The 24,908-nt window shown below is 41.5% G+C and overlaps 1 protein-coding gene across 3 annotated transcripts in view; it reads right to left on the bottom strand.

The window, feature by feature from the left end:
- Positions 1-24,908, bottom strand: part of vrk1 (VRK serine/threonine kinase 1) — an 83,607-nt gene that overhangs the window by 21,175 nt on the left and 37,524 nt on the right. For all 3 annotated transcript variants that reach the window (XM_055640096.1, XM_055640094.1, XM_055640095.1), the window contains 4 exons: positions 24,170-24,257; positions 20,035-20,143; positions 13,156-13,248; positions 11,971-12,103 (listed from right to left, as the gene is read on the bottom strand). In XM_055640096.1, coding sequence (XP_055496071.1) covers positions 11,971-12,103; positions 13,156-13,248; positions 20,035-20,143; positions 24,170-24,257 — 423 coding nt within the window. The remainder of the gene's footprint in view (positions 1-11,970; positions 12,104-13,155; positions 13,249-20,034; positions 20,144-24,169; positions 24,258-24,908) is intronic.

The following is a 24,908-nucleotide window of genomic DNA, read 5'->3' as shown; positions in this document are numbered from 1 at the left end:
ATGTGCTTCTTGTACTTTGCAGGATGACTCCACACGAGAGGATGCCTTCATGCAGACAACCAAGTCGAATGTTGTAATGACATATTCTTGGCCAACCTCATGACTTGCTTCTTCAGAAGCTCGTAAACACTCTTGAACTGTACTAAATTCCATGATTGGATGATTGATCACAGGATAGTAGTCAATTGTGGTCACCCTTTGAAGGCACCTCACCTGTTGCTGAGACAAATCCAGCCCAAGCTGGAAGCTCTTGACCTTTCTCACTACTCACTACCTTGAGGCTGTTAGAGGTTGGTAGATATGACATTGTGGGGATTACTGAGACGTGGCTGCAGGAGGATCGGGCCTGAGAGCTTAATATTCAGGGTTATACATCCTATAGAAAGGACAGGCAGGTGGGCAGAGGAGGGGAGGGATGGAATTCAGTCCATCGCGAGGGAAAACATAGGGACTGACGAGGTAGAGTCAATGTGGTTTGAGTTGAGGAATTTCAAAGGCAAGAAGACACTAATTAGTGTTATCTACAGACCCCCAAATAATAGCCCAGATGTAGGGTGTAAGTTGCAACAGGAGTTAAAATTGGCATGTAATAAAGGTAATGCCACTGTGGTGATGGGGGATTTCAATATGCTGGTAGACTGGGAAAATCAGGTTGGTTCAGGACCCCAAGAAAGCGTTTGTAGAGTGCCTCCGAGATGGATTCTTAGAGCAGCTTATAATAGAGCTGACCAGAGAAAAGGCAATTCTGGATTTAGTGTTGTCCAATAAACCAGATTTGATAAGAGAACTAGAGGTAAAGGAACCGCTGCGGAAATGTCAGCGATGCAGTTGAACAAAGGGGACTATAAAGGCATGAGGGAGGATCTGGCCAAGGTAGATTGGAAAGGGATCCTAGCAGGATTGACGGTGGAACAGCAATGGCAGGAATTTCTGGGCATAATCCAGAAGACGCAGGATCATTTCATTCCAAAAAGAAAGATTCTAAGGGGGACAACTGTGGCTGACAAGAGAAGTTAGGGATAGAATAAAACTAATATAAAAGATGTATAACACAGCAAAGAGTAGCTGGAAGCCAGAGGATTGGGAAACTTTCACAGGACAACAGAAGGAAACAAAACGGGCAAGACGAGCTGAAAAGATGAAGTACGAGGAGAAGCTGGCCAGGAATATAAAGAAGGACAGTAAAAGCTTCTTAGATATGTTAAGGGAAAAAGAATAGCAAAGACAAATGTGGGTCCCTTGAAGGCAGACACGGGTGAAATTATTATGGGGAACAAGGAAATGGCAGTAGAATTGAACAGGTACTTCGGATCTGTCTTCACTAAGGAAGACACAAACAATCTCCCAGAAGTACTGGAGGACAGAGGATCTAAGGGGGTAGAGGAACTGAAATAAATTTTTATTAGGCGAGAAATAATATTGGGTAGTCTAATTGGGACTGAAGGATGATAAATCCCATGGACCTGATGGACTGCATCCCAGGGTCCTCAGAGAGGTGGCTCTAGAAATAGTGGACGCATTGGTGATCATTTTCCAATGTTCAATAGATTCAGGATTAGTTCCTGTGGATTGGAGGATAGATAATGTTATCCCACTTTTCAAGAAAGGAGCGAGAGAGAAAACAGGGGATTACAGACCAGTTAGCCCGACTTCGGTGGTGGGAAGATCAGATTCAGATTCAGATCAGATTCAGATTCAGATTTGGATTCAATTTTAATTGTCATTGTCAGTGTCAGCATGGAGACAATGAAAGCAATTAGCATCTCCCTGGAAAGCGTTCATAGCAAATTTTTGAGGAAATAAAGTAAAAGTGTCAAAGGGGAGGTGATTGGCAGTCACCGAGGTACTAGTTGTTTCAGTAAACCTTGATAGCCGCCCGGAAGGAGACTGTTGACTGCTGGTTCGGCAACGGAGAGACCTGTAGCGCCTCCCGGATGGTAGGAGGGTAAAAAGTCCATGGTTGGGGACAGAGCAGTCCTTGGTGATGCTGAGCGCCCTCCGCAGAAGGCAGCAGTGGACAGACTCAATGGAGCAAGGAACCAGGATGTTGGGGGCAACTTTTTCACCATATATCTGCAATGCCTTGGAGAGGGAATCGGAGACACTAGCAGTTTGCGGATACCATACTGTGATGCAATTGGTAAGGATGCTCTTGCAGGTGCAGCGGTGGACAGTTTGAGTGATCTGGGAGATGCATTGCACCTTCTGCAGTCTCCTCATAAGATAGATGGGAGGGTATGAGCCTTTGGTTGATCAAAAACAGAGGTAGATTATTATCCAAGGGTAGAGGTCATCGGAGATGTTGACTCCCAGGAACCTGAAGTGTAGAAACACCGTTCCACCTCCGTCCCGTTACATGTGGAGATAGCTGTGCGTGCCGTGCTCTTTACTTCCTGAAGTCTACAATGAGCTCCTTGGTCTTCTTGGAGTTAAGGGCCAGGTTGTTGTCAGCGCACCATGCTGCTAAGTGCTGGACCTCCTCCCTGTAGGCCTCTCTCTAGCATCATTGTTGACCATGTACAGCCAATCACCGTTGTATCATCTGAACACTTGATGAAAAGCTACAGTTAGACCATGTGTTGGTGTGAGACTCATAGGTGAAGAGGGAGTAGAGGTGGGACCCAGCGCCTCCCTGTTTGAACGCCGGTGTTCTTTTAGTTTTGAAGACCCTGTGCTTGTCTTCCTCACAGACATGGGGTCTCGTTGCCGTTAGAAAAGCCCGTACCCGCTTGTATTTGGGGGGGGTCGATGCCCAGGGATGTACTCCGACGTGGTGATCAGCATTTGTGATGGTCGCCCATGGTGTGCCACTGCTGAGACGCGTGCATCGATGAACAGCTCAACTTCTTACGTAAGTGTCCCTGTTGTCGAGGAACGGTCCGAGTCGTTTGTGAATGCTGCTGTTGAGATGGCATCCTCCGTACTCCTGTTCTTGCGGTAGGCAAACTGATAGGGATCCAGTGTGGGGGGTAGGCAGCTTTTTTGAGCGTGTGCCAAATGTTTGGCCTCTCGAAGCGCTGACGAGTCCGTCACTAACTACAACTGGGCGCGTTGAGGCACCTGGGCTCGGCGCTGCCGCCTTGTTTTGCCCTGACACCCCGAGCAGGTGACTCGTGATATCCTTGGGACAATTGCTCCGGCAACCAACAGAGAGAAGATGTCAGTCAGAATGCGCAGAACAGGTCTCTGGATGCGCTCTACACGCTGCCGTCAGGCTGAGCAGCTTTACGCCTCTGCCCGCCACTCAGTACCACGTCGTACGTTGTAATGGGGTGCTTAATGAGGGGTTGTGCTCGGCAGGTAGCACAGCCTTGATGCAGTCCCTCGTCCCCACGACGGCCAAGAAGATGATTACCCTGCTCAACTGGAGGACATCATCATGTGGTGGGTGGTGTTGAGGGCCGCTCCTCCTTGATGGCCAGTGGATCCCATACTTCCTGCGTCGCGATGAGCTCGTCCTGGACGGCGTGTTGTTAAGAAGTGCTCCTCAATCCTGAGTCATGGAGGTGCTTATTTCAGTCTGCCCCTCTTCAGGTTAGCCTGGGGCCGTAGGCCACTCTGCATCAATCAATCAGGGCAATCAACTGGCCCAGTCATGGCCAAGCAACAAGTACAGTGCAAAATGAAAAGACGTTTGCCAGTGAATAGCGGAGCCCACACAACAAATTTAGCCACTTCACACATAATAACACTAAAAAAAATCTCCCCTGGACGGATGGAACAGAATAAATAGTTTCGAATCAGGTGGGAAAACACAATGTTGGTCCTAAACGACTCATTCCAAAAATGTTTGGGGCCGACCAAAGTGGCCAGTGCCAGTTCCTAAAGTGTCCGTGCCAGCCGCAGCGTCGTCAAGTGACACGTGAGGCTCCCCTGCTCGCCTCCAATCCGAGCCGGCAGCCTGTGGTAGGAAGCTGTTTAGCAGCCTCGTAGTCAGTGGCTTTGAAACTTTTACCAGCAGCTCCTGAGTGCCTGCAAGCGTGCAGCAAGAGATCCAGGTGTGCGTGGAGGGGGTTTGCAGTTTGTCCAAGTCAACTTCCTGTGGCCCTACTTAATCTCAGACAGCGGCTCCCGCGACCCTGCCCTGGTTCGAGGGCACAACGCCAATAATCCTCTCTGCTCCCCCCCCTACCCTTGCTGCAATCCCTTCCCTCTGTTCTCGAGCCTGCTACTGCCAGGTGCAGTACCACCAAAGCATGACTCGCAGAAGCGCTCCCACGTGAGTACAGACTCCACCGTGCCCCTGTAGAAAGTCCTGAGGATGTTGGTGGGGAGTGAGGCCTGTTTTAGTTTCCTCAGGAAGTGCAGTCGCTGATGGGCCCGTTTGACGGGCCTGACCTGAAAGCGGTGTCCCGTGCTTTCAGCAGTAGCCTGACCTCGCTGTTCAGATGCTGGAGTCAATTGTTAAATAGGTAATAATGGGGCATTTGGATAGCAGCAAAAGGATTAGTCCAAGTCAGCATGGATTTATGAAAGCAAAATCATGCTTGACTAATGTTCTGGAATTTTTTGAGGATGTGACAAGTAATATGAACAAAGGGGAGCCAGTGGATGTATTGTATCTAGACTTTCAGAAAACCTTTGATAAGGTCCCTCACAGGAGACTGGTGACTAAAATTAGAGCACATGGCATTGGGGGTAGAGTGTTGACGTGGATAGCAAATTGGTCAGGCAGGAAGTCAAGAGCCTGAGTGAACGGGGATTTTGTTTAGCTCTGGAATGGCATTGTAGAGTGCCGCAAGTAGCGCATGAGACGTGGTCGCAACTGTCACTGTTATAATGATTTGGAAGAGGGAAGGAGCAACACTAGCTAGTTGCGGATGACTTTAACATGGTGGCCTCACCACCTGTGAAGACTGTTAGGATTAGGGGTGACCTGGAATTGCATGTTCCCTCGTTGCCTGGGGTCTAATATCTCTAGGGTATCCACTTTGGTGGCAGACAACGTACAGCTATTATAGCAATTATGGGTTTAGGTTAGGTAAAAGCTACAGTTAAGACAATGTGTTGTTGAGACTTCTTTACAACAGGTAAAACAGGCAGTGAAGAAAGCTAATGGAATGTTGCCCTTCATAACAAGGATTTCAGTATCGGAGTAAAGAGGTTCTTCTGCAGTTGTATAGGGCTCTGGTGAGACCACATCTGGAGTATTGTGTACAGTTTTGGTCTCCTAATTTGAGGAAGGACATCCTTGTGATTGAGGCAGTGCAGCGTAGGTTCATGGGATTGATCCCTGGGGTGGCGGGACTGTCATATGAGGAAAGATTGAAAAGACTAGGCTTGTATTCACTGGAGTTTAGAAGGATGAGGGGGTATCTTATAGAGACATATAAAATTCTATAAGGACCGGACAAGCTAGATGCAGGAAAAATGTTCCCAATGTTGGGGCGAGTGCAGAACCAGGGGCCACAGTCTGAGAATAAAGGGGAGGCCATTTAGGACTGAGGTGAGAAAAAAAATTTCCCCCAGAGAGTTGTAAATTTGTGGAATTCCCTGCCACAGAGGGCAGTGGAGGCCAAATCATTAGCCCCTCGATAGAGCTCGAGGGGCCAGTGGAATCAAGGGATATGGGGAGAAGGCAGGCACGGGTTATTGATTGGGGACGATCAGCCATGATCACAATGAATGGCGGAGCTGGCTCGAAGGTCCGAATGGCCTCCTCCTGCACCTGGTTTCTATGTTTACTCGCTCTCCGGGAAAGCACCCATGCCAAATATTTTCTTGTACACTGTTTGAATGCTTCATCCCCATCATCATCATCATGCTTCCAGTGCTGCACACGGAAATCTGGATTTGCTTTCCGGTTGACATAGGATGATGGAAGAGGGCCACAAGAAAGAGGGCAAAGTGTGAAAAAAACACAATTTTGACATAGATTGAAATAAGGGGTTAACAAACATAGTCCAAATGAGTTTTGGTGGGAACATCATTTTTCTGACAGAAGAAATACCAATGAACAAAATGACAACCCAAGAAATAGGATCATAGGGGAGGTGTATGGTAGGCCCCTCTGGCCCACGGACTATTCCGTTTTTATTTCAGATTTCCAGTACCTGCAGTTCCTTGAACTTTTGATGTGCAAGAACCAACTTTGACTTTGTACAAATTTTGAATCAATCACAAATGTAACCAGCCAACTTGTGCACAATTTAGAACATTAAAAAAGGAAGAATACTGCATGTAACTTGCTCTGCCAATTAAGACGACCATGTCTGATTGGATCCTTACATCCCTCTGTTTGGACTTGGTGTTCAAATAATTTGACCTTCTCAACTCCCTGGGACAAATAATTCCAGAGATTATGTTGTAGAAGACAATGTGAATTAAATAGCGAGGGCTACTTTCCAGTTGAGCAAGTGGTGGACCTACTAAAATTAATACTATGCACTCCGAGTCATACAGCACAGAAACAGGCCCTTCAGCTCATCTTGTCCATGCCAAACAAGATGCCCCATCTAAGCTCGTCCCATTTGTCCACGTTGGGCCCACATCCCTCCCAATCTTTTCTATCAGTGGATCTACGACTCTGGGTAAAAATGCTCAGTCCAAGCTAACCAGCTGGGAAGAAAGAGGTTAACTACTTGAGGAGTTCACTTGGTTGCCATAAAACTAGTCTGATGGAAAGTTCAAATTAAAGGAATGGGATTTTTTTAAGTTTTATCACAGCCGAGATCCTTACTGAAGACCATTTTAGAAATAATCTAAACGACTGAAATCAATTTCACCACGATCATTTTTCTTCTAAAAGTGATTTAAATTTCTATTATAGTAATCTATAGTACTTCATAATCAGCTTCAATACCCAAAAGGCCAATGGGTCAATTTAAAAGTATGAAATTGTCCTTTAAATTAATCAGTAGATAACTGGAGATACAGAAGTTTTAACTCTTTGGAAGAATGCAGTGGCACTTCTAACCGAATAGGAAATCAGACTAAATTTTGAATAGATACAATTCTAAAAATAATAACACTTAGCAACACTTATTAGTAATGTGATTAGGATTTTGAGTCTACTTGAAATATTATTTTACAAGACACACAAGTTGCATGAATCTAATGTAGCATTAACCAAAGCACACACATCTTCACATGATTAAAATGGCCAAAAGAGTAATTTTCCAGTCCATATAAAGACATGGGTAATTTGTTCCTTTTCCGCATAAACTAAAGGTTATAGTTTAATGTGATAAAGTGTTTAGTTAACTTGCTCACTAATGACTGGAATCAAACCTTGCATGATAATGTTAAAACTGAAACCACACTGTAGCAATGGGCCAATTATTAATAAGCAGAATATCATGTGAATGAGTTTATCGAGAAATAAATTACGTTAGTTAAGGGTCACTCAGCCTCTGGTACAAGGTCGTTCTAGCAGCTGACTATATTCATTCGTGACATTTAGTCTCAGTATAAAATTCATTCTGCATGTTACAAATTATTCTCGTAGTCAACTCTAAATAAATGCACACCTGGTCCAAGCAATCAATTTTAATATTTCCTATTCATTCTTAGTATACATGTAATCCATAAAAAATAGTTCTAAAGATATATCAATATTCAATCTTGCTCACCAAAAATAATACACATATTTTCATGAAGTAAAAAAAAGAAAAAAACATATTATATTGAAAAGAATGTGTCATGTTGGTAAATTTGAAGGGGTGAAAATGGTAAATTTGAAGGGGTCAGATATCAAGGACAAAATTATTAAACAAACCCATATAAAGTAAACGCCTCTACCATCTTCAGTGAATCTGAAGCTGGTGTATAAAGAGCAATGTGGCTATTACATTTGTGTTTTGTCCAGGAGAAGCTGCCAAAAAAAGTCTTGTCCAGACCAGAATAAGTCAAAACTAGAGAACAGATTGCAGCCATTTTTGGAATTAACAGGATGTTGCAGTTAGGACTCTTTCCTAACACTTTTCATCATGTTCACAGCTAGACAAGTCTCCAAAAGCAAAAAGAGTCATTTGCACACTTAAAGAAAAATGCCACTAAATTGAAAATAATTCAGCAAGAGGGAATGCTAGATGAAAATAAAATATTTTACTAAGTTTGTCAAGTAAATAAAGATCTGCCCTACTTTCTGGTGTGGCTTTGCAACTAGACTAAATAATTTATCAAAGTGCCAGATAAATTAGATATAGACCTCAACAGAATGACAAATACTTCCAAGGTTATCATGGAATGCATCATTTAGTGTTCTCAAATATGATCCCTCGATTTCTGCTTTCAAACCTTAAAGATTGAATCAATTTTGATGAAGCTGCTTTATGGCTGTTGCAAATCCAGCTTTAAGAAAGGGACGAAGGTTCATAACTAAAGAGTGCACAAATATTTAAATCATTCAGTGCGTTGAATGGAAAGGTGAGAAAGATTAATAACCTAACTCGCGTAAATCAAAAAGAACAAATGCATCGGCACTTTGAATCATCTACAAACTTCATAAATTTATTCCAATTACAAGGGTATCTTCCTCCCCTACATCATGTGTTGTCACTTTTCTACAGCTAAAGACATTGACTGCAAAAAGGTAACAGGTACACGGACCTCTACTATTTTTCCTATGCATGCCCAGACAATGATCGTCACCATTTCATTTGACCATGGGGTGGCATCATTACTGAAGTCCTTAACATTAAAGTGTAACTTTTAGTTTATACTAAAACAGAACAAATTAATCATGTCTTTGTATGGACTGGAAAATTACTCTTTTGATTAATTTAATCATGTGAAAATGTGTGCGCTTTGGTGAATGTAGCATTAGATTCATGCAACTTGTGTGCCTTGTAAAATAATATCTCAAGTACACACCAAATGCCAATCACATTACCAATGTGGTGGTGCTGTTATGTGACATCACAATTCAGAGATGGTTCCTATTATAATAAAGATCAAAACCCAGAAACTTGGACATTGTTTCCATACCCGTGTCAGGATGAGGACTGCTGATTAAAGTTTATGAGAATTAGTGCAAGAGAATAAAAATAATTATGGTCAGTCACCACACTTGTTGGGAGCAGCACCTGGCCAACTTTCAGAAATACATGAGCTCTTTAAAATCTCAATTTTACTGAGCAATATGCAGTCATCTATGTACACTTTTTAATACTCTTTTGATAGATCTGCACGATCATGAACAACTTGCTTTCACACTAATTCTGGAGAAGGGCACAAATTATTGTAGCAATGGAGGCTGCTGCACACCAGCTATCAGCTTGACACCACAATGATTTGGCCCAATTACAATGATGCCCAGGATCTATTGCATGGACTTCAAACCACACATGGTCATGTGCATTTCTGATTATAAAGACACACTATCGTGCCAGGGTCCTTTCCCTCTAACCCTCCTTCACAATCTTCACTCATCCTAATCCATGGTCCCCCACTGTAACGCCTCTGTTCATCTTAGTGGGTTCCCTTATTCCGTGGAAGAGTCTCGACCCGAAACGTCACCTATTCCTTCGCTCCATAGATGCTGCCTCACCCGCTGAGTTTCTCCAGCATTTTTGTCTACCTGTGGATCACAGTGGTCCTATTTCCACAAGCTGTGATGACCTTGTTAAGCTCTCTTTTCCCAATTCCAGCCAAGCTTTCCTTTAGGAATTTCTTCTCAGAAGTCTGTAAATCTGGAATTCTCTACCCAGAGCAGTATGGAAGCATTGAACATAGAACAGTACAGCACAAGAACATGTCCTTCGACCCAATGTCCGTGCCAATTATGATGCCACAAACAACTCTAATTTGCCTGAACACAATACACATCCCTCTACCTCCAGCATATCCATGTGCCTATCCAAAGGTCTCATAAATGCCGCCATCGTATCTGCCTCCACCACCACTCCTGGCAGCACATTTCAGGAACTCACCATCATCTGTACAAAAAAACTTGTCTCACACATCTCCTCTAAACTTTGCTGCTCCAACTGGAACTGTCACTAGAAAGGGTGCAGAGACAATTTGAGGATTTTGCCAGGACTAGAGGGACTGAGCTATAGGGAGGCTGAGCAGGCTAGGACTCTTACTTGGAGCTTGGAAGGATGAGGGGCAATCTTATAGACATGTAAAAAATCATTAGAGGAATGGATCAGGTAGATGCAGAGTCTCTTGCCCAGAGTAGGGGAATCATGAACCAAAGGACATAGGTTTAAGGAGAGGGGGAAAGATTTAATAGGAACCAGAGGGGTAACTTTTGCACACAAAGGGTGGTGGGTGGGTGGAACGAGGTAGTTGAGGCAGGGACTACAGCAAAGTTTAAGAAACATTTAGACAGGTACATGGACAGAACTGGTTGAGAGGGATATGGGCAAAACAAAGGCAGGTGGGACAAGTGTAGATTGGGCATGTGGCCGGTGTGGGCAAGTTGGGCTGAAGGGCCTGTTTCTACACTGATCCAGAAGATTAAAAATTAAGTGATTAGCTCATATGAATTCAGAAGTGGCTGACTGATAGACGACAGGCTTATAGTGGACGGACAATATTCAGGCAGGCGGTCAGTGACCAGTGGAATTATGCAGAAATCTGTGCTGGGACCCGTTTGTAATATATATAAATGACGAGCATGTAAACATATATTGATTGGTTAGCAAGTTTGCAGATGAAACCAAGATTGCTTAGGTCAGACTGCGACAAAGGATATCAAAGTCTGCAACAGGATTTCGATACAAAAATGGGTGGAGTAATGTAGGATGGAGTTTAATCTGAGCAAGTGTGAGGTGTTGCACTTTGGGAGGTCTAATGGAGATGCAAGGGACAGGTTGTTTTTATAGAGGGCGGTGAGTGGCTGGAATGCACCACTGGTGGTGCTGGAGGCAGATAGGATAATGGCATTTAAGAGACTTTTAGGTAGGCATATAGATATGTGCTGGCAGATAAGTCGGTCTCGAGATCATGTTCGGCACAGACATTGTGGGTCGAAAGGCCTGTTCTTGTTCTGTACTATGTTCTATGATGCTCTTTAGAAATTTCACGTGTCAAAAAATAACTATCATTGGAATGAAATTGAATGACACCTCACTTTGAGAGGCATCCTGATCTCCAATTGGCACAGTTGCCATTCTTGGGAGTTGTGTGGGCAGTCCAAAGAAATACAAGATCCAAAGTACTGTATGGAGACATGGAAAGATCATGCCAGAGTCTGCCAAGCGGTAGAACAAAATGGTAAGATATGGCACGTCACTTATTTGCTAACTTACCTATTTTGCTGAAATTTTATATTAAAAGCATGCTGCATAGCAGAATAGATTATAAGACACTGCTAGTGTGTCAAATCATGCATGAATTTAAAAAAAGTAATCAATCTTTGATTACACTGTAGCTAGAAGCAGAGGATCATTAATATTTGACAGAACAGATTTAAGAACAATTGTCCAGGCAGCTGACAGTCACCCGGCTTTCCATAATTAGAATCCGTTGGGATCTGCATGCGCTGCAAAAGGGGAACTAGCAACAGCAACTACATGATAGTCAAGATAGACTAAGCAAGGATGGCATTGAAGGTGGGCATCAGGAGTGCAACGGTTTCATACCTGCCTCTAGCAGCCAAACTGAAGATGAATAATGTCACACCCTGCTTTCCGCCCAAAGTACAAATTGTAGTACAGGTACCATGGAAGGCATCTTTGCTCAACTGATATGTATTAATTATTACTCATTATTTTTCACATTCTATAATGAATACTCAGCCTTCAATTTTGGATTCAAATTACTGCAGATAATTCAAGCTGAAAGTGCCACAGAATCAAAAGCCACAGGAAAATCAGGATGTTAAAATTGGCCCTTTACTTTCAGGAAACTGTCACTAATGTCAAGAATGAAATAGTCTTTGTGAGAAGGTTTGGATGTGGAAGATGGTCAACAACTTCCATACTTAAACAACTTAAATGATTTGTGCGTAAAACAGAACTTAGCAGAAAAGAGAATGAAAAGCCACCGAGATGAATTAAATCTGCACTTGTCCCCACTTACCTGCACCTTTATGTGCATCAATACTGGTAAACTCAAGTGTACCATCATGGCAACGTTTTGGGTCTTCCTTGTATTCTTTATGTACTCCTTCTGGACAATATCTATAAGCAAGGCCATAATCTACCAAATATACCTAGGAAATTAAAAAATGTAAAAATATAATGTAAAATTCAACTAGGCTCATAACAAATTAATCTATTATATTAGCAAATATATAATTTAATGGATAACATGCCCTTAATGCCCGCCTTCCTGTATGTCACAGCTCCACCATGCTCTGGAGAAAACAATGGACTGATTCAACATGAATACAAAAGAAATACTTCAATTTGATGAGCCTGGGCTAGCAATTTAGCTGCAAGAGCAAACTCTCCATCCTCACCCCATGGATCTAAATATTCCTCCTATTAATTGTTCAATTCCCTTTTGAATGCACTCAGTACATTCCAAACCACACCACGTCAAAATTAACATTGAATGGATCGAAGGGCCGAATGGCCTACTCCTGCACCTATTGTCTATTGTCTAAAAACACAGCAGTATTTCCAGTTGGTGCGCTTTTAGAAGCCATACCCAATTAGAACTTTGCTGTGAACAATAAAGAAAAAAGCTTGCACTCACTTGGCTTCTACAGAGTGTAACACTTCTGTCCAAGATGCAAGAATGACCGATTTTAAATGAATTAGAGTGGAGACCAGCTGCCCTTAATAACAAGGGAGGTCTATTTTGTGCGGCATTAGTAAAAAAAAAAGTCACTTGAGATTAATGGGCAAGGTATCCAATGGTTAGGATCCACTTTCGCACATAAACATGAATCCATTTGATTAAAGTTCAATGCACTTAGTTTCAACACGTGGCCCTTTGCAGATAGAAAAGAAAAAGCAACAGAGGAAAGCCACTTTGGTTACAAAATGTAAGGCTGAGATTAGCAGAGATTTCTTCTTTCCAAAGTCTGAAAATCTTTGGAATTATGCAAGGAGGATGTTACTATTCTCTGGGTGTTTTACAATGCGGAGATCCATGTTTTCTGAACAATTGCAATCAAGTGACAAAAAGTGAAAACAGACAGGACATTAGTGATTGACTACAAGTTGAAGAAACAAGCTTATTGATCTATACCAGCATCTTTGAGTTATGTACAAGATATTTACGATTGCTTCAATTAAAATGTAAAAGTAAAATAACCTCGTTAGGATTCTTGTAACTGAGGAGCAGATTGGAAGCTTTGATGTCTCCGTGCACATACTCGTGTTCATGGATGTATTCTAGAATATCAATCTATCAAAATAAATCAATTGCAAGTTAAGCTAATTTGATAAGGGGTCAAGATTTGGATCATTTTGCAACAAGTGTTCCAACGCAACATAGTTTCATTAATGAAACGGCATTCATCAACATATACAGTGCCCTCCATAATGTTTGGGACACAGACCCATCATTTATTTATTTACCTCTGTACTACACAATTTGAGATTTGTAATAGGAAAAAAAAAGAAAAGAAAAACAAAAAAAAAATTCACATGTGGTTAAAGTGCCACATTGTCAGATTTTAATAAAGGCCATTTTGGTTTCACCATGTAGAAATCACAGCAGTATTTATATAGTCCCCCCATTTCAGGGCAGCGTAATGTTTGGGACACAGTAATGTTATGTAAATGAAAGTAGTTATGTTTAGTATTTTGTTGCATATCCTTTGCTTGCAATGACTGCTTGAAGTCTGTGATGCATGGACATCACCAGTTGCTGGGTGTCTTCTCTGGTGGTGCTCTGCCAGGCCTGTATTGCAGCCATCTTTAGCTTATGCTTGTTTTGGGGGCTAGTCCCCTTCAGTTTTCTCTTTCGCTTATAAAAGGCATGCTCAATTAGGTTCAGGTCGGGTGATTGACAAGGCCAATCAAGAATTGACAATTTTCTAGCATTGAAAACTCCTTTGTTGCTTTAGCAGTATGTTTGGGATCATTTTTTAATTCTTAAAGTATTTATTAAATTTTAAATGTAATATTGTCACAGTGCAATGTTCTACCAAGGTGTGATAATAATAATTTATCTACTATTATCAGTTATCAGTTAAATAACGCTTGTGAATGTGAATGAATGTGTTTTCGTCTTGTTTGGACTTGTTTTGATTGCACTGACAGGAGTATCTCCTAATTCCGTTGTATTTCTAAGTACAATGATAATAAAGGCTTATTATTATTATTATTATTATTATCTTGTTGTAGAATGAACCGCCTGCCATTACGTTTTGAGGTATTTGATGGAACTTGAGCAGACAGGATGTGTCTATACACTTCAGAATTCATTATGCTACTACCATCAGCAGTTGTATCTTCAATGAAGATAAGTGAGCCAGTACCTTCAGGAGTCATACATGAACACGCCATAACACCCCCACCACCGTGTTTCACAGATGAGGTGGTATGCTTTGGATCTTGGGCAGTCCCTTCTCTCCTCCATACTTTGCTCTTGTCATCACTCTGATATAATTTAATCTTCGTCTCATCTGTCCACAAGATCTTTTTCCAGAACTGTGGTTGCTCTTTTAAGTACTTCTTGGCAAACTGTAACCTGGCCATCCTATTTTTGCGGCTAACCAGTGGTTTGCACCTTGCAGTGTAGCTTCTGCATTTCTGTTCATGAAGTCTTCTGGGGACAGTGGTCATTGACAAATCCACACCCGACTCCTCCTGAAGAGCGTTTCTGATCTGTCAGACAGGTGTTTGGGGATTTTTCTTTATTACAGAGAGAGTTCTTCTATCATCAGCTGTAGAGGTCTTCCTTGGCCTGCCAGTCCTTTGAGATTAGCAAACTCACCAGTGCTCTCTTTCTTCTTAATGATGTTCCAAACAGTTGATTTTGGTAAGCCTAAGGTTTGGCTGATGTCGCTAACAGTTTTATTCTTGTTTCTCAGTCTCATAATGGCTTCCTTGACTTTCATTGGCACAACTTTGGTCTTCATGCTGATAAACAGAGTTTCCATAGGTGATGGAAAGACTATGTGCTGAGAGCGCTCTTACACTTGCATTAAGGAGGCATTTAAACACACCTGAGCAATTAAAAACACCTATGAATCCATGTGTCCCAAACAGTATGGCCCTGAAATGGGAGGACTATGTATAAACACAGCTGTAATTCCTATATGGTGGAACCAAAATGTATAAAAATAACTCTTAATAAAATCTGACAATGTGCACTTTAACCACATGTGATTTTTTTCTAGTACAAATCTCAAATTGTGTAGTACAGAGGCAAATAAATGAATGATGGGTCTTGATCCCAAACATTACGGAGGGCACTGAATGTATATTTAATTTAATTCACGCACTATTCCAAGCTGTAAAACACTTAACGTAATGATAGCGTGGAAACTGGTCCTTCGGCCCCACCAAGTCTGCACCGACCAGCGGTCCCCTGCACACTAATACTATACACACAAGGGACAATTTACAATTGTACCAAGCCAATCAGCCTACAAATCTGTACGTCTTTGGAGTGTGGGAGAAAGCCGGAGCTCCTGGGGAAAACCCACACAGGTCAGGGGGAGAACGTACGAACTTTGCACTGACAGCACCTGTAGCCGGAATCAAACCCAGGTGTCTGGTGCTGTAAGGCAGGTTGCCTATTGAATTAATCTATTATAATTAACTTTCTAATGAACTCCAACAATTGCATGTATGAAAAAAAACATTTCTTCCAAATTATAAAAATGAAATCTTGCTTTTTAAAAAATTACACAATTGCAATAAAAACAGAACACAAGCTCAAAAGGCTGTAAATAAGGCTCTCAGTTCTAAATTATTTAATTTATATTTGGGTGACTCTACAAACTACACCCAGCTCAAACTCCCTGCCACTTGCCGAAATAAACTAAACCAGAACAGAGACTGAAATACTAAATCTTTTTTCCTAATTCCCTCAAGTTCACAATCTGATATGACCATAGTTATGCCAACTGGTGTTAATACTCAGTAGAATATTGTCCCTGGAAAGGATATTTAATGTTTAAGCTCTCTGAAAAAACATGTTGATCGAAATTTCTGCCTTCCCCAAGTGGCATAGTTACCATGACAAGGAAAAATACACCCTCAAAACAGAGAACAATTAAGTAGTTTTCCCAACTTTCTCATCAGATAAAGAATCTTCCCCCTTCAATAAAAAGGCTTTTAAAAACAGGCATTTGAATTTTACAACAATTTGTCTGTTGGGAATTCACTCAAACAGGCCAGTTCATTTTTATACTTTATTACTTTCAAAATGATGTACCTCCCCCCGTGCCATTGGTCATCTGCAACACTCTGCTAATATCCTTCAACTTTTTCCTGATGAATTATGAAGTATATTTTACTTTGATTGAATATTGCTCAAGCATTAATTTCATCAGCAACAAGGTTATGGCTGAAGGAATTCTGATCCATATGATTTATTCAAGTTACTTTTCAGGTGCATATTAGATTAGATGTCTCCAACTCCATTGTTATTCTCAATATGATTCAATGGCTCTTTATTGGCATGTATGCACAGCACAGTGAAATGTTTTTGCACAACCCACAAATGCAGAGATACACAAATAAAGAAATGTAATTCCTATTTCAACATCATCTAATTTTAATTCCAAATGCATGCATTGCGTTAATAATATTATACAGGCGGGCCAAGTTTCCATTTCAGTGTCCTATGTACTCTGCACATTCCGGTTCAACATAATAATGATGACAAAAAGCATATGGTTCAAGACACTTTTATCCATGTGTAACAATTTAAATTTGCACAATGAAAGCACCAAACACTGGAGTCAACAATGTACATTTGATCAATAGGCAATAGTGCTTTAAAAGAAAACTAAGAATCTGTGACATCTGGATACCAAGAAAACCACGACAAATTAGAGATAAATAGTATTAGAATATCAGAATGGCAAGAACCACACTTTGGTGATAGACCCCGTCTTGCTTTCATCACATCGCTGTAATGCCCAGCTCTTCCACTTTTGCTTGCAAGATAAGCTTTTCACCTTGGGAAGAAGCTGGGATTTGCAAACATTATTTTCCTATTTATCAAATCTGAGCTACAACCGAATACACTTGAGGCAATACTCAAAGAAATATTTAATTATGAGGGTCATTATCAGCTAGTGTTCATTTTTTTTAGCGGCTTCCAAATACTTCAAAAATGAATTCAGTTCTACTGAATATCTTCCTTCCTCTTCAAAAGCATCTATTCCCTCAAGTAGTTCCTCAAAAACGACATATTTTTTAATGTTTTAGGTGATAAAATTATATTTGATTTTGATAGGCCTTTATTATTTTAAATTGTTACTTTTAAAGTATAAACCAAGCATGCCAGATGGAACCTGTTAAAATAAGACTCGGCCAATGCACAAGTATTTATTCCAATTCAACAAAATAAATTTCCACTGAAAAGTGACCCAAGTTCTATCTATATTATTTTACAAACAAGTGATTGCAAACTATTAACCATTTAAATGAGCTATTCTCTTTTTCCCCGCCGCTTCCCTTTTTGTCAAAAAATATTAATACCCAACTTTCATTGCCTCACTTCAACTGCAGCACTCTGCTTCTCTGCTGCAGAATACACCTGCCCTGCTTGGGAGAGATCTACACATGCAATGTAGATCGACTCATCCTTGAATGCTAGCTGCCGTAGCATCACTGGTTGTCTCCGATCTAAGGATAAAAATAACGTCTACCTACTAGCTGGCATCGCTCCCCCAGACATCAGGAGAGCTGTTGCAAGTACAGTTGCCTTCAGTTTTGGTCTCCTAATCTGAGGAAAGACATTCTTGCCATAGAGGGAGTACAGAGAAAGTTCACCAGACTGATTCCTGGGATGGCAGGGCTTTCATATGAAGAAAGACTGGATAGACTCGGCTTGTGCATGCTGGAATTCAGAAGATTGAGGGGGGATCTTATAGAAACTTACCAAATTCTTAAGGGGTTGGACAGGCTAGATGCAGGAAGATTATTCCCGATGTTGGGAAAGTCCAGAACTAGGGGTCACAGTTTAAGGATAAGAGGGAAGTCTTTTAGAACCGAGATGAGACAATCATTTTTTACACAGAGAGTGGTGAATCTGTGGAATTCGCTGCCACAGAAGGTAGTTGAGGGCCAGTTCATTGGCTATATTTAAGAGTTAGATGTGGCCCTTGTGGCTAAAGGGATCAGGAGGTATGGAGAGAAGGCAGGGATGGGATACTGAGTTGGATGATCAGCCATGATCATATCGAATGGTGGTGCAGGCTCGAAGGGCCGAATGGCCTACTCCTGCACCTATTTTCTATGTTTCTAAGTAGGACAGAGCTTCCGAAACACCTGACAGACGACAGACACAACCATGTGCCTCCTCCTAGGCGGTTAAAATCCCGTAAAAGCTTCCTATCCAGCGTCACCCGTTAGAAACAACACCAACTGAAGCTCGCCTCCAGATGTGGAATAACAGACTAGCCACTGTCCCTATTTCCACCAAGATGGGCATCCCAGCAGTAGTTGCTGATGAACACTGGCTGAACTGGAGATGTCTCAACCGACTGCGAACCGGGGTCGGGCCGTCAAGGGTGACAATGCACAAATGGGGCTATATCGAGGGTACAACAACCTGTGACTGTGGCACACAGACCCAGACAATGCAACACCTACTGCAATGCCCATTGCTGGATAATCCATGTACTACTGCAGACCTTGCACTTAACACTCCAATAGCACAACGATGTGTACAGCAGTGGCGAGCCACTATATAGCATAAGGACACAAAAGAAGAACTGACACCCAAAATTTAGAATCTAAAACTCAAGACCCTTTCTTCTTTCATCAGAAAATACACAAGTGACAACTTTAAAAACGTTGAGCACAAAGCTGCAGCACAAGTCATCACCCTGTTTAGAACAAAACATGAGGTAGATCAAGATTCGTAACATCAACATTGAAAATTTAAAATCTTATTAATTATAACAACTTTCTTAAAAAGACTGAAAGCAATTTCAGCACCCATCATTGTCTTCATCCACATTCAATCTGCTAAACCCCAGGGGGTTAGTTAGTGAGAATCAGAAACAATACCAGACTGAAAAGACAATGATATGAATGGCTAATTACTCTATTCAAGTTTATAATAATTTAGATTGTTACAAATCCATTAATAGTCTGAATAACAATTCATCCAAATCAATTCACCAAGCCTGGGGTATCCAAGCTAAAGCCCAGGAGCCACAAGTGGTGTTTGAACCCTGTCTACCCAGCCCATGAAGCTCCAGTAAAAGTTTATTTTTTTGCCATTGCACATATTAAAGTACAAGATGTCTTTAATTAGACAAAATTAATTTTAAACTATCGTCGGCAACTTAGCTTGCAGGGAATGCTGTTATGCAAATTTAATTACAGCAAATTAGATTTTAATTTAGAACGTTGTTTGATGTTCGGTATTGCAATGATTCATATGTGGCCAAGAGGCTTCATAGCATTCAACTCAGACAGAACGATTTGAATGCTCAGTTTTCATTATTTAGTAGCTCTCCAGTCAAAAGACGGATAGTTTAAAAACATCCAAAATCGAACGGCACGAAACATACAATTACAATGGATAAATAAAACACCAATGTACCATTTTCTAAACGTATTGATGAAATACATGCTGTATACACTCCTAATGAGTATGATGTGTTATATACCAGTTTGAAATGGACATGCTACTGTAGCATCATTTTGCTGAAGAGGTACAGATCAGCACAGTGCAGGCATGAAATAGTATTAAATCAGGAGGGTGAAACTCGGCATAGCTACAGAAATAAATCAGAACACATTCTTAACCTCCTTAATCTTTTGACCTTGCCTCTACAGAAGTTGCAAGAGATCTCAGCTTCCTAAGGAAGGCATTTCTTTCCACTCCAAGTCAGTCGTGCAATTCTGAGAAACAGTGGCAGAGATCTGGGATCTGAAATTCATACTCTTCTCCAGCAACCATGTGGCAGCTGTAACGTGTTGCAAAAATAACAAGATGTAGTGAAAACATGTCACCAAAATTGTTATTTTCTAGATAAAGGCAGAAACTTACCAATCGTAGACCTAGCTGGAACACAAATTTCTGAGGGAAAATCTTATGATTTTGTTCAAATATTTTCTGAAGGTCAGATCCAAATCGATCCATAACCATAAACCTATAACTGAAGAATGTAGAAAAAAAACATTTAGTGCTTCAACATTTCTTGTCCTTGATATTCCATGAAAGCAATTCGCACAGAATGGTGAGGGTATGGTTGCATTACATCTAACAAATAAATTACTTTTCATTGTCAGATTATAACAAATTCTCACTGTCATACTATTTGCTACATTTGCCTGAGGTCTACATGCAGGTTTTCCACACTTGGATTTAAAACTTGGAGGTCCAGTGCAGAGCTACCAGTTGCAAAAATGATAATCTATAAACTGAGCTCACTTATTGGACACTGCAAATATGCTGCAACTAAATCTGAAGAACAGATAAAGGTATCTAGGAGCAGCACCATATCCAACATTAGGCATAAGCTGATTGACTAGTATGTCAAATTTGAAAATCCGGTCGAACTAAGAGAATCAGAAAAAAACACAGATTCACAATGTTGAATACAGTGCGCCCTCCATAATGTTTGGGCAAAGACCCATCATTTATTTATTGGTCTCTGCAATCCTCAATTTGAAATTTGTAATAGAAAAAAATCATATGTGGTTAAAGTACACTTTGACAAATTTTAATAAAGGCCATTTTTATACATTTTGGTTTCACCATGTAGAAATTACAGCTGTGTTTACACAAAGTCCCCCCCCCCCCCATTTCAAGGCACCATGATGATGTTTGGGACAGCAATGTCATGTAAATGAAAGTAATCATGTTTAGTATTTTGTTGCATATCCTTTGCATGCAATGACTGCTTGAAGTCTGTGATTCATGGACATCACCAGTTGCTGGGTGTCTTCTCTGCTGATGCTCTGCCAGGCCTGTATTGCAGCCATTTTAGTTTATGCTTGTTTTGGGGGCTAGTCCCCTTCAGTTTTCTCTTCAGCATATAAAAGGCATGCTCAATTGGGTTCAGATCAGGTGATTGACATGGCCACAAGAATTGACCAATTTTAGCTTTGAAAAACTCCTTTGTTGCTTTAGCAGTATGTTTAGGATCATTATCTTGCTGTAGGATGAACCGCCGGCGAATGTGTTTTGAGGCATTTGTTTGAACCTGAGCCGATAGGATGTGTCTATACATTTCAGAATTCATTACGTTACTACCATCAGCAGTTGTATCATCAATGAAGACAAGTGAGCCAGTACCTTCAGCAGCCATACATGCTCAGGCCATAACACCCCCACCACTGTGTTTCACAGATGAGGTGGTATGCTTTGGATCTAGCAGTTCCTTCTCTCCTCCATACTTTGCTCTAGCCATCACTCTGATATAAGTTAATCTTCATCTCATGGGTCCACAAGACCTTTTTCCAAAACAATGGTAGCTCTTTTAAGTACTTCTTATATACTTCTTAACTGTAACCTGGCCATCCTACTTTTGCAGCTAACCAGTGGTTTGCATCTTGCAGTGTAGCCTCTGTATTTCTGTTCATGAAGTCTTCTGCAGACAGTGGTCATTGACTCCACGCCTGACTCCTGACGAGTGTTTCTGATCTGTTGGACAGCAATAAAAGTTTCCAAAGGTGATGGAAAGGTTTCCATGGGTGATGGAAAGACTTGAGGAAAGACTAGGCGCTGAGAGCTCTCTTACACCTGCATTGAGGCAATTTTAACACACCTGAGCAATTACAAACACCTGTGAAGCCATGTGTCCCAAACATTATGGTTCCCTGAAATGGGGGGGGGGGGGGGGGGGGGGGGGTATGTATAAACACAGCTGTAATTTCTACATGGTGAAACCAAAATGTATAAAAATACCCTTTAATAAAATCTGACAATGTGCACTTTAATGCTTTTGCTCTGTACAATCCAGCCAGCAAGAACAAAAACACAAGAACAAAAACAATGTTGAGTGAGAAAATAAGCTCCATACTCTCCTCCCCCCCCCCCCCCCCCCACATATTTGTTTCTTCAAGTACAATACCCCTTATAAACACTAATATCTCAAAAGACCCATTATGACCTATAACATTTTTGTATGTTAATGCTGTTGTGTCGATGAATGACTCGATAAGAAAAATACTGGGCTTTTTTTCATGCATCTCAGGTTCACCTAACATTTGAATAGAAATCTTTGGATTTTTTGAATTAATTCACTTAAAGGTCATAAACAAATTTAGAAGGACGATGAAACAGGTTGAGAACAGTGTTTTTTTCCCCCCAGCATCAATACTCACTCAATACAGAACTTGGCCATTTGGTCTTGCCCATTTAACAGGGGTAGCTTTGCAACCAACCTGAATTTGATGGCTTGCACTAATTCCCAAATCAGACTGACAGTCAACTTTTAGTAAGGTATCCAGTTCAATACAAACATTTACAATATCTTCAGGATATTTTGTTTTAAATCTTAGTTCAGTCACTTAATCTGATACATTTAAGTAGAACGTTATCAAAATCACTCTGTAAATAAATTGACCGACATGATCTTTTCTGCAGAAATGTTTGTTAAAAAATACATCATTTAAAAACAATAGCAGCACTAAACATTGACATTCATATAGCGGGAAAAATAATAACACACGAAAACAGAAATAGAAAATGCTGGAAATACTCAGCAGGGCAAGCTGCATCAGTCCTTCAAAGGGGGCGCTGCACTGCAGCAGCCTCTACCTACAGCCTGTCTGTCCCTTCAATCTTTTTTTAATTTTTAGTTAGTCTAAAGTTTGTTTTGGGGGAAACTAACTTTTCTATGTGGGGGAGGGGGGGCAGGGTAAGGGGGAAACCGTTTCCCAGTCTCTTCCGGGCGGGGACGCGACTATTTCTCCGAGTCGCGTCCTCGCCTCCCACCTCGCGGCCTACCAGCTGGATCGGTGCAGCCTTTCCTGCCGGGGACCGGGAACCGGACCGGGGCTGCTACAGCGGCGGCACAGCGCTGGAGTCAACAAGGAGGGGGCGATGCCTACCTGGGTCGCCGTTTGGAGCTCCGGAGCGTTGGGCCGCTGCTCCAACATCGTGGAGTTCTGGTGCGGAGAGCTTCCAACGCGGGCGGCGCTGAACAACATCGTGGAGTCCTGGGGCAACTTGCAGAGGGCCGCCAGCAGCAGTCTCCAACCGGCGCGGCCTACGGACTTTGGAAGCCGCCGACTCCGGTAGGAGGGGGCCGACTCTGGTGTCCACGCCGCTGAGGACGTCCCGCAGCCCCGACATCGGACTTACAACACCCCGGCGAGCGGTCCTGGACATCGGGCCGCCCATAGCTGCAACTGCGGAGGGCTTGGGGAGGCCCTGACCACGAGGAACAGTGGAGGAAGAGACTGACTTTGGTGCCTTCCCACAGTGGGAAACTTTGATTCTGCTATGTGGGGATGTTTTATGTTAAATTCTATAGTGTGTGTTCTTTATACCCTTTCTGGCTTAATCCCTCCCTTCACCACCTCCAGTTTAAATTCCAGTTGGAATATTTTGGAGGACCCAAGAACCAAGTGGGAAGAGAAACCGAGTCAATTGTTTCAGGTTTGTAGATTTGCAGGAATGGTGGTGAAGTGGGATGTTTCATTGGGTTTTTTTAAATGGCTGCCCAAGGGGATAAGCTGTTCTGCAAAGTCCTGTGTTCTATCAATTGATGGATAATCAAGCTGAGTTTATACTAAAGTTGGATCAAATTAAATTATCTGAACACAGGACTTTGCAGAACAGCTTATCCCCTTGGGCAGCCATTTAAAAAACCCAATGAAACAAAATCCCACCGCCACCATTCCTGCAAATCTACAAGCTCTTCGGTCTCCTTTTCCGTTCTGACGAAGGATCTCCAACCATAAAAGTTGGCCATTTCCCTTTCCACAGGTTGAATATTTTCAGCACGTTTTGCTTTTGTTTCGGATTTCTGCATATGCAGTTTTGATTTTGAAAAAAAAAAAAAAAAGATTGTAGAAAATCCGATATTCCAATCAGACCTCCTTTCCCCCGTATGACGAGCTGGGAGTCTCAATACTGCTCAAATATTTTTGCCTTTCGTGCAGATAAATATATATTTCCACATCTGGCTTCAAACTAGAATGATGTTCACATGTATAATGAACAGATATACCTTTTGCCGCTTTTATCATATAGTCCTGACCCCCAATACTTGGGTACACCAAGATAATTCAACCTCCGTGACGTCACCCAGCTTTGAACTGTAGGAAAAAAAAGAAACTTAGATCTATTAAGCAAAAAGATGACCAGGTGAGAGACAATACCCATGGACATATGAAATTTCAGGTAATAATTAAAACTTCCTCAAAATTGTGAAAAGTTAGAAAGAATCAAGTTTGAAGTTCCAAAGAAGGGAAAGGGATGGAGAGAACAAAAAAAATGTCAGTGATGGAATGAACCACTAAGGTTAAATGATGAAGCAGATTGTAGTGCCAGCTTAGAAGGGGAAGAGAGTCTTGTAAACTGCAGCTGATCTGCCTGGAAGAGATGTATAGTGGCTTGCAAAAGTTTTCATACCCCTTGAACATTTCCACATTTTGTCACGTTACAACCACAAATGTAAATGTATTTTATTGGGATTTTATGTGATAGACCAACACAAAGTGGTGCAATAATTGTGAAGTGGAAGGAAAACGAAACATGGTTTTCAAATTTTTTTACAAATAAAAAACTGAAAAGTGTGGCGTGCAAAAGTATTCAGCCCATGAGTCAATACTTTGTAGAACCACCTTTTGCTGCAATTACAGCTACAAGTATTTTGGGGTATGTCTCTACCAGCTTTGCACATCTAGAGACTGAAATTTTTGCCCATCCTTCTTTGCAAAATAGCTCAAGCTCAGTCAGATTGGATG

The sequence above is a fragment of the Leucoraja erinacea genome, chromosome 9 (assembly GCF_028641065.1).
Source record: "Leucoraja erinacea ecotype New England chromosome 9, Leri_hhj_1, whole genome shotgun sequence".
Taxonomy (NCBI): domain Eukaryota; kingdom Metazoa; phylum Chordata; class Chondrichthyes; order Rajiformes; family Rajidae; genus Leucoraja; species Leucoraja erinaceus.
Note: the sequence above shows the minus strand (reverse complement) of the source record. Positions and strands in the feature narration are given on the sequence as shown.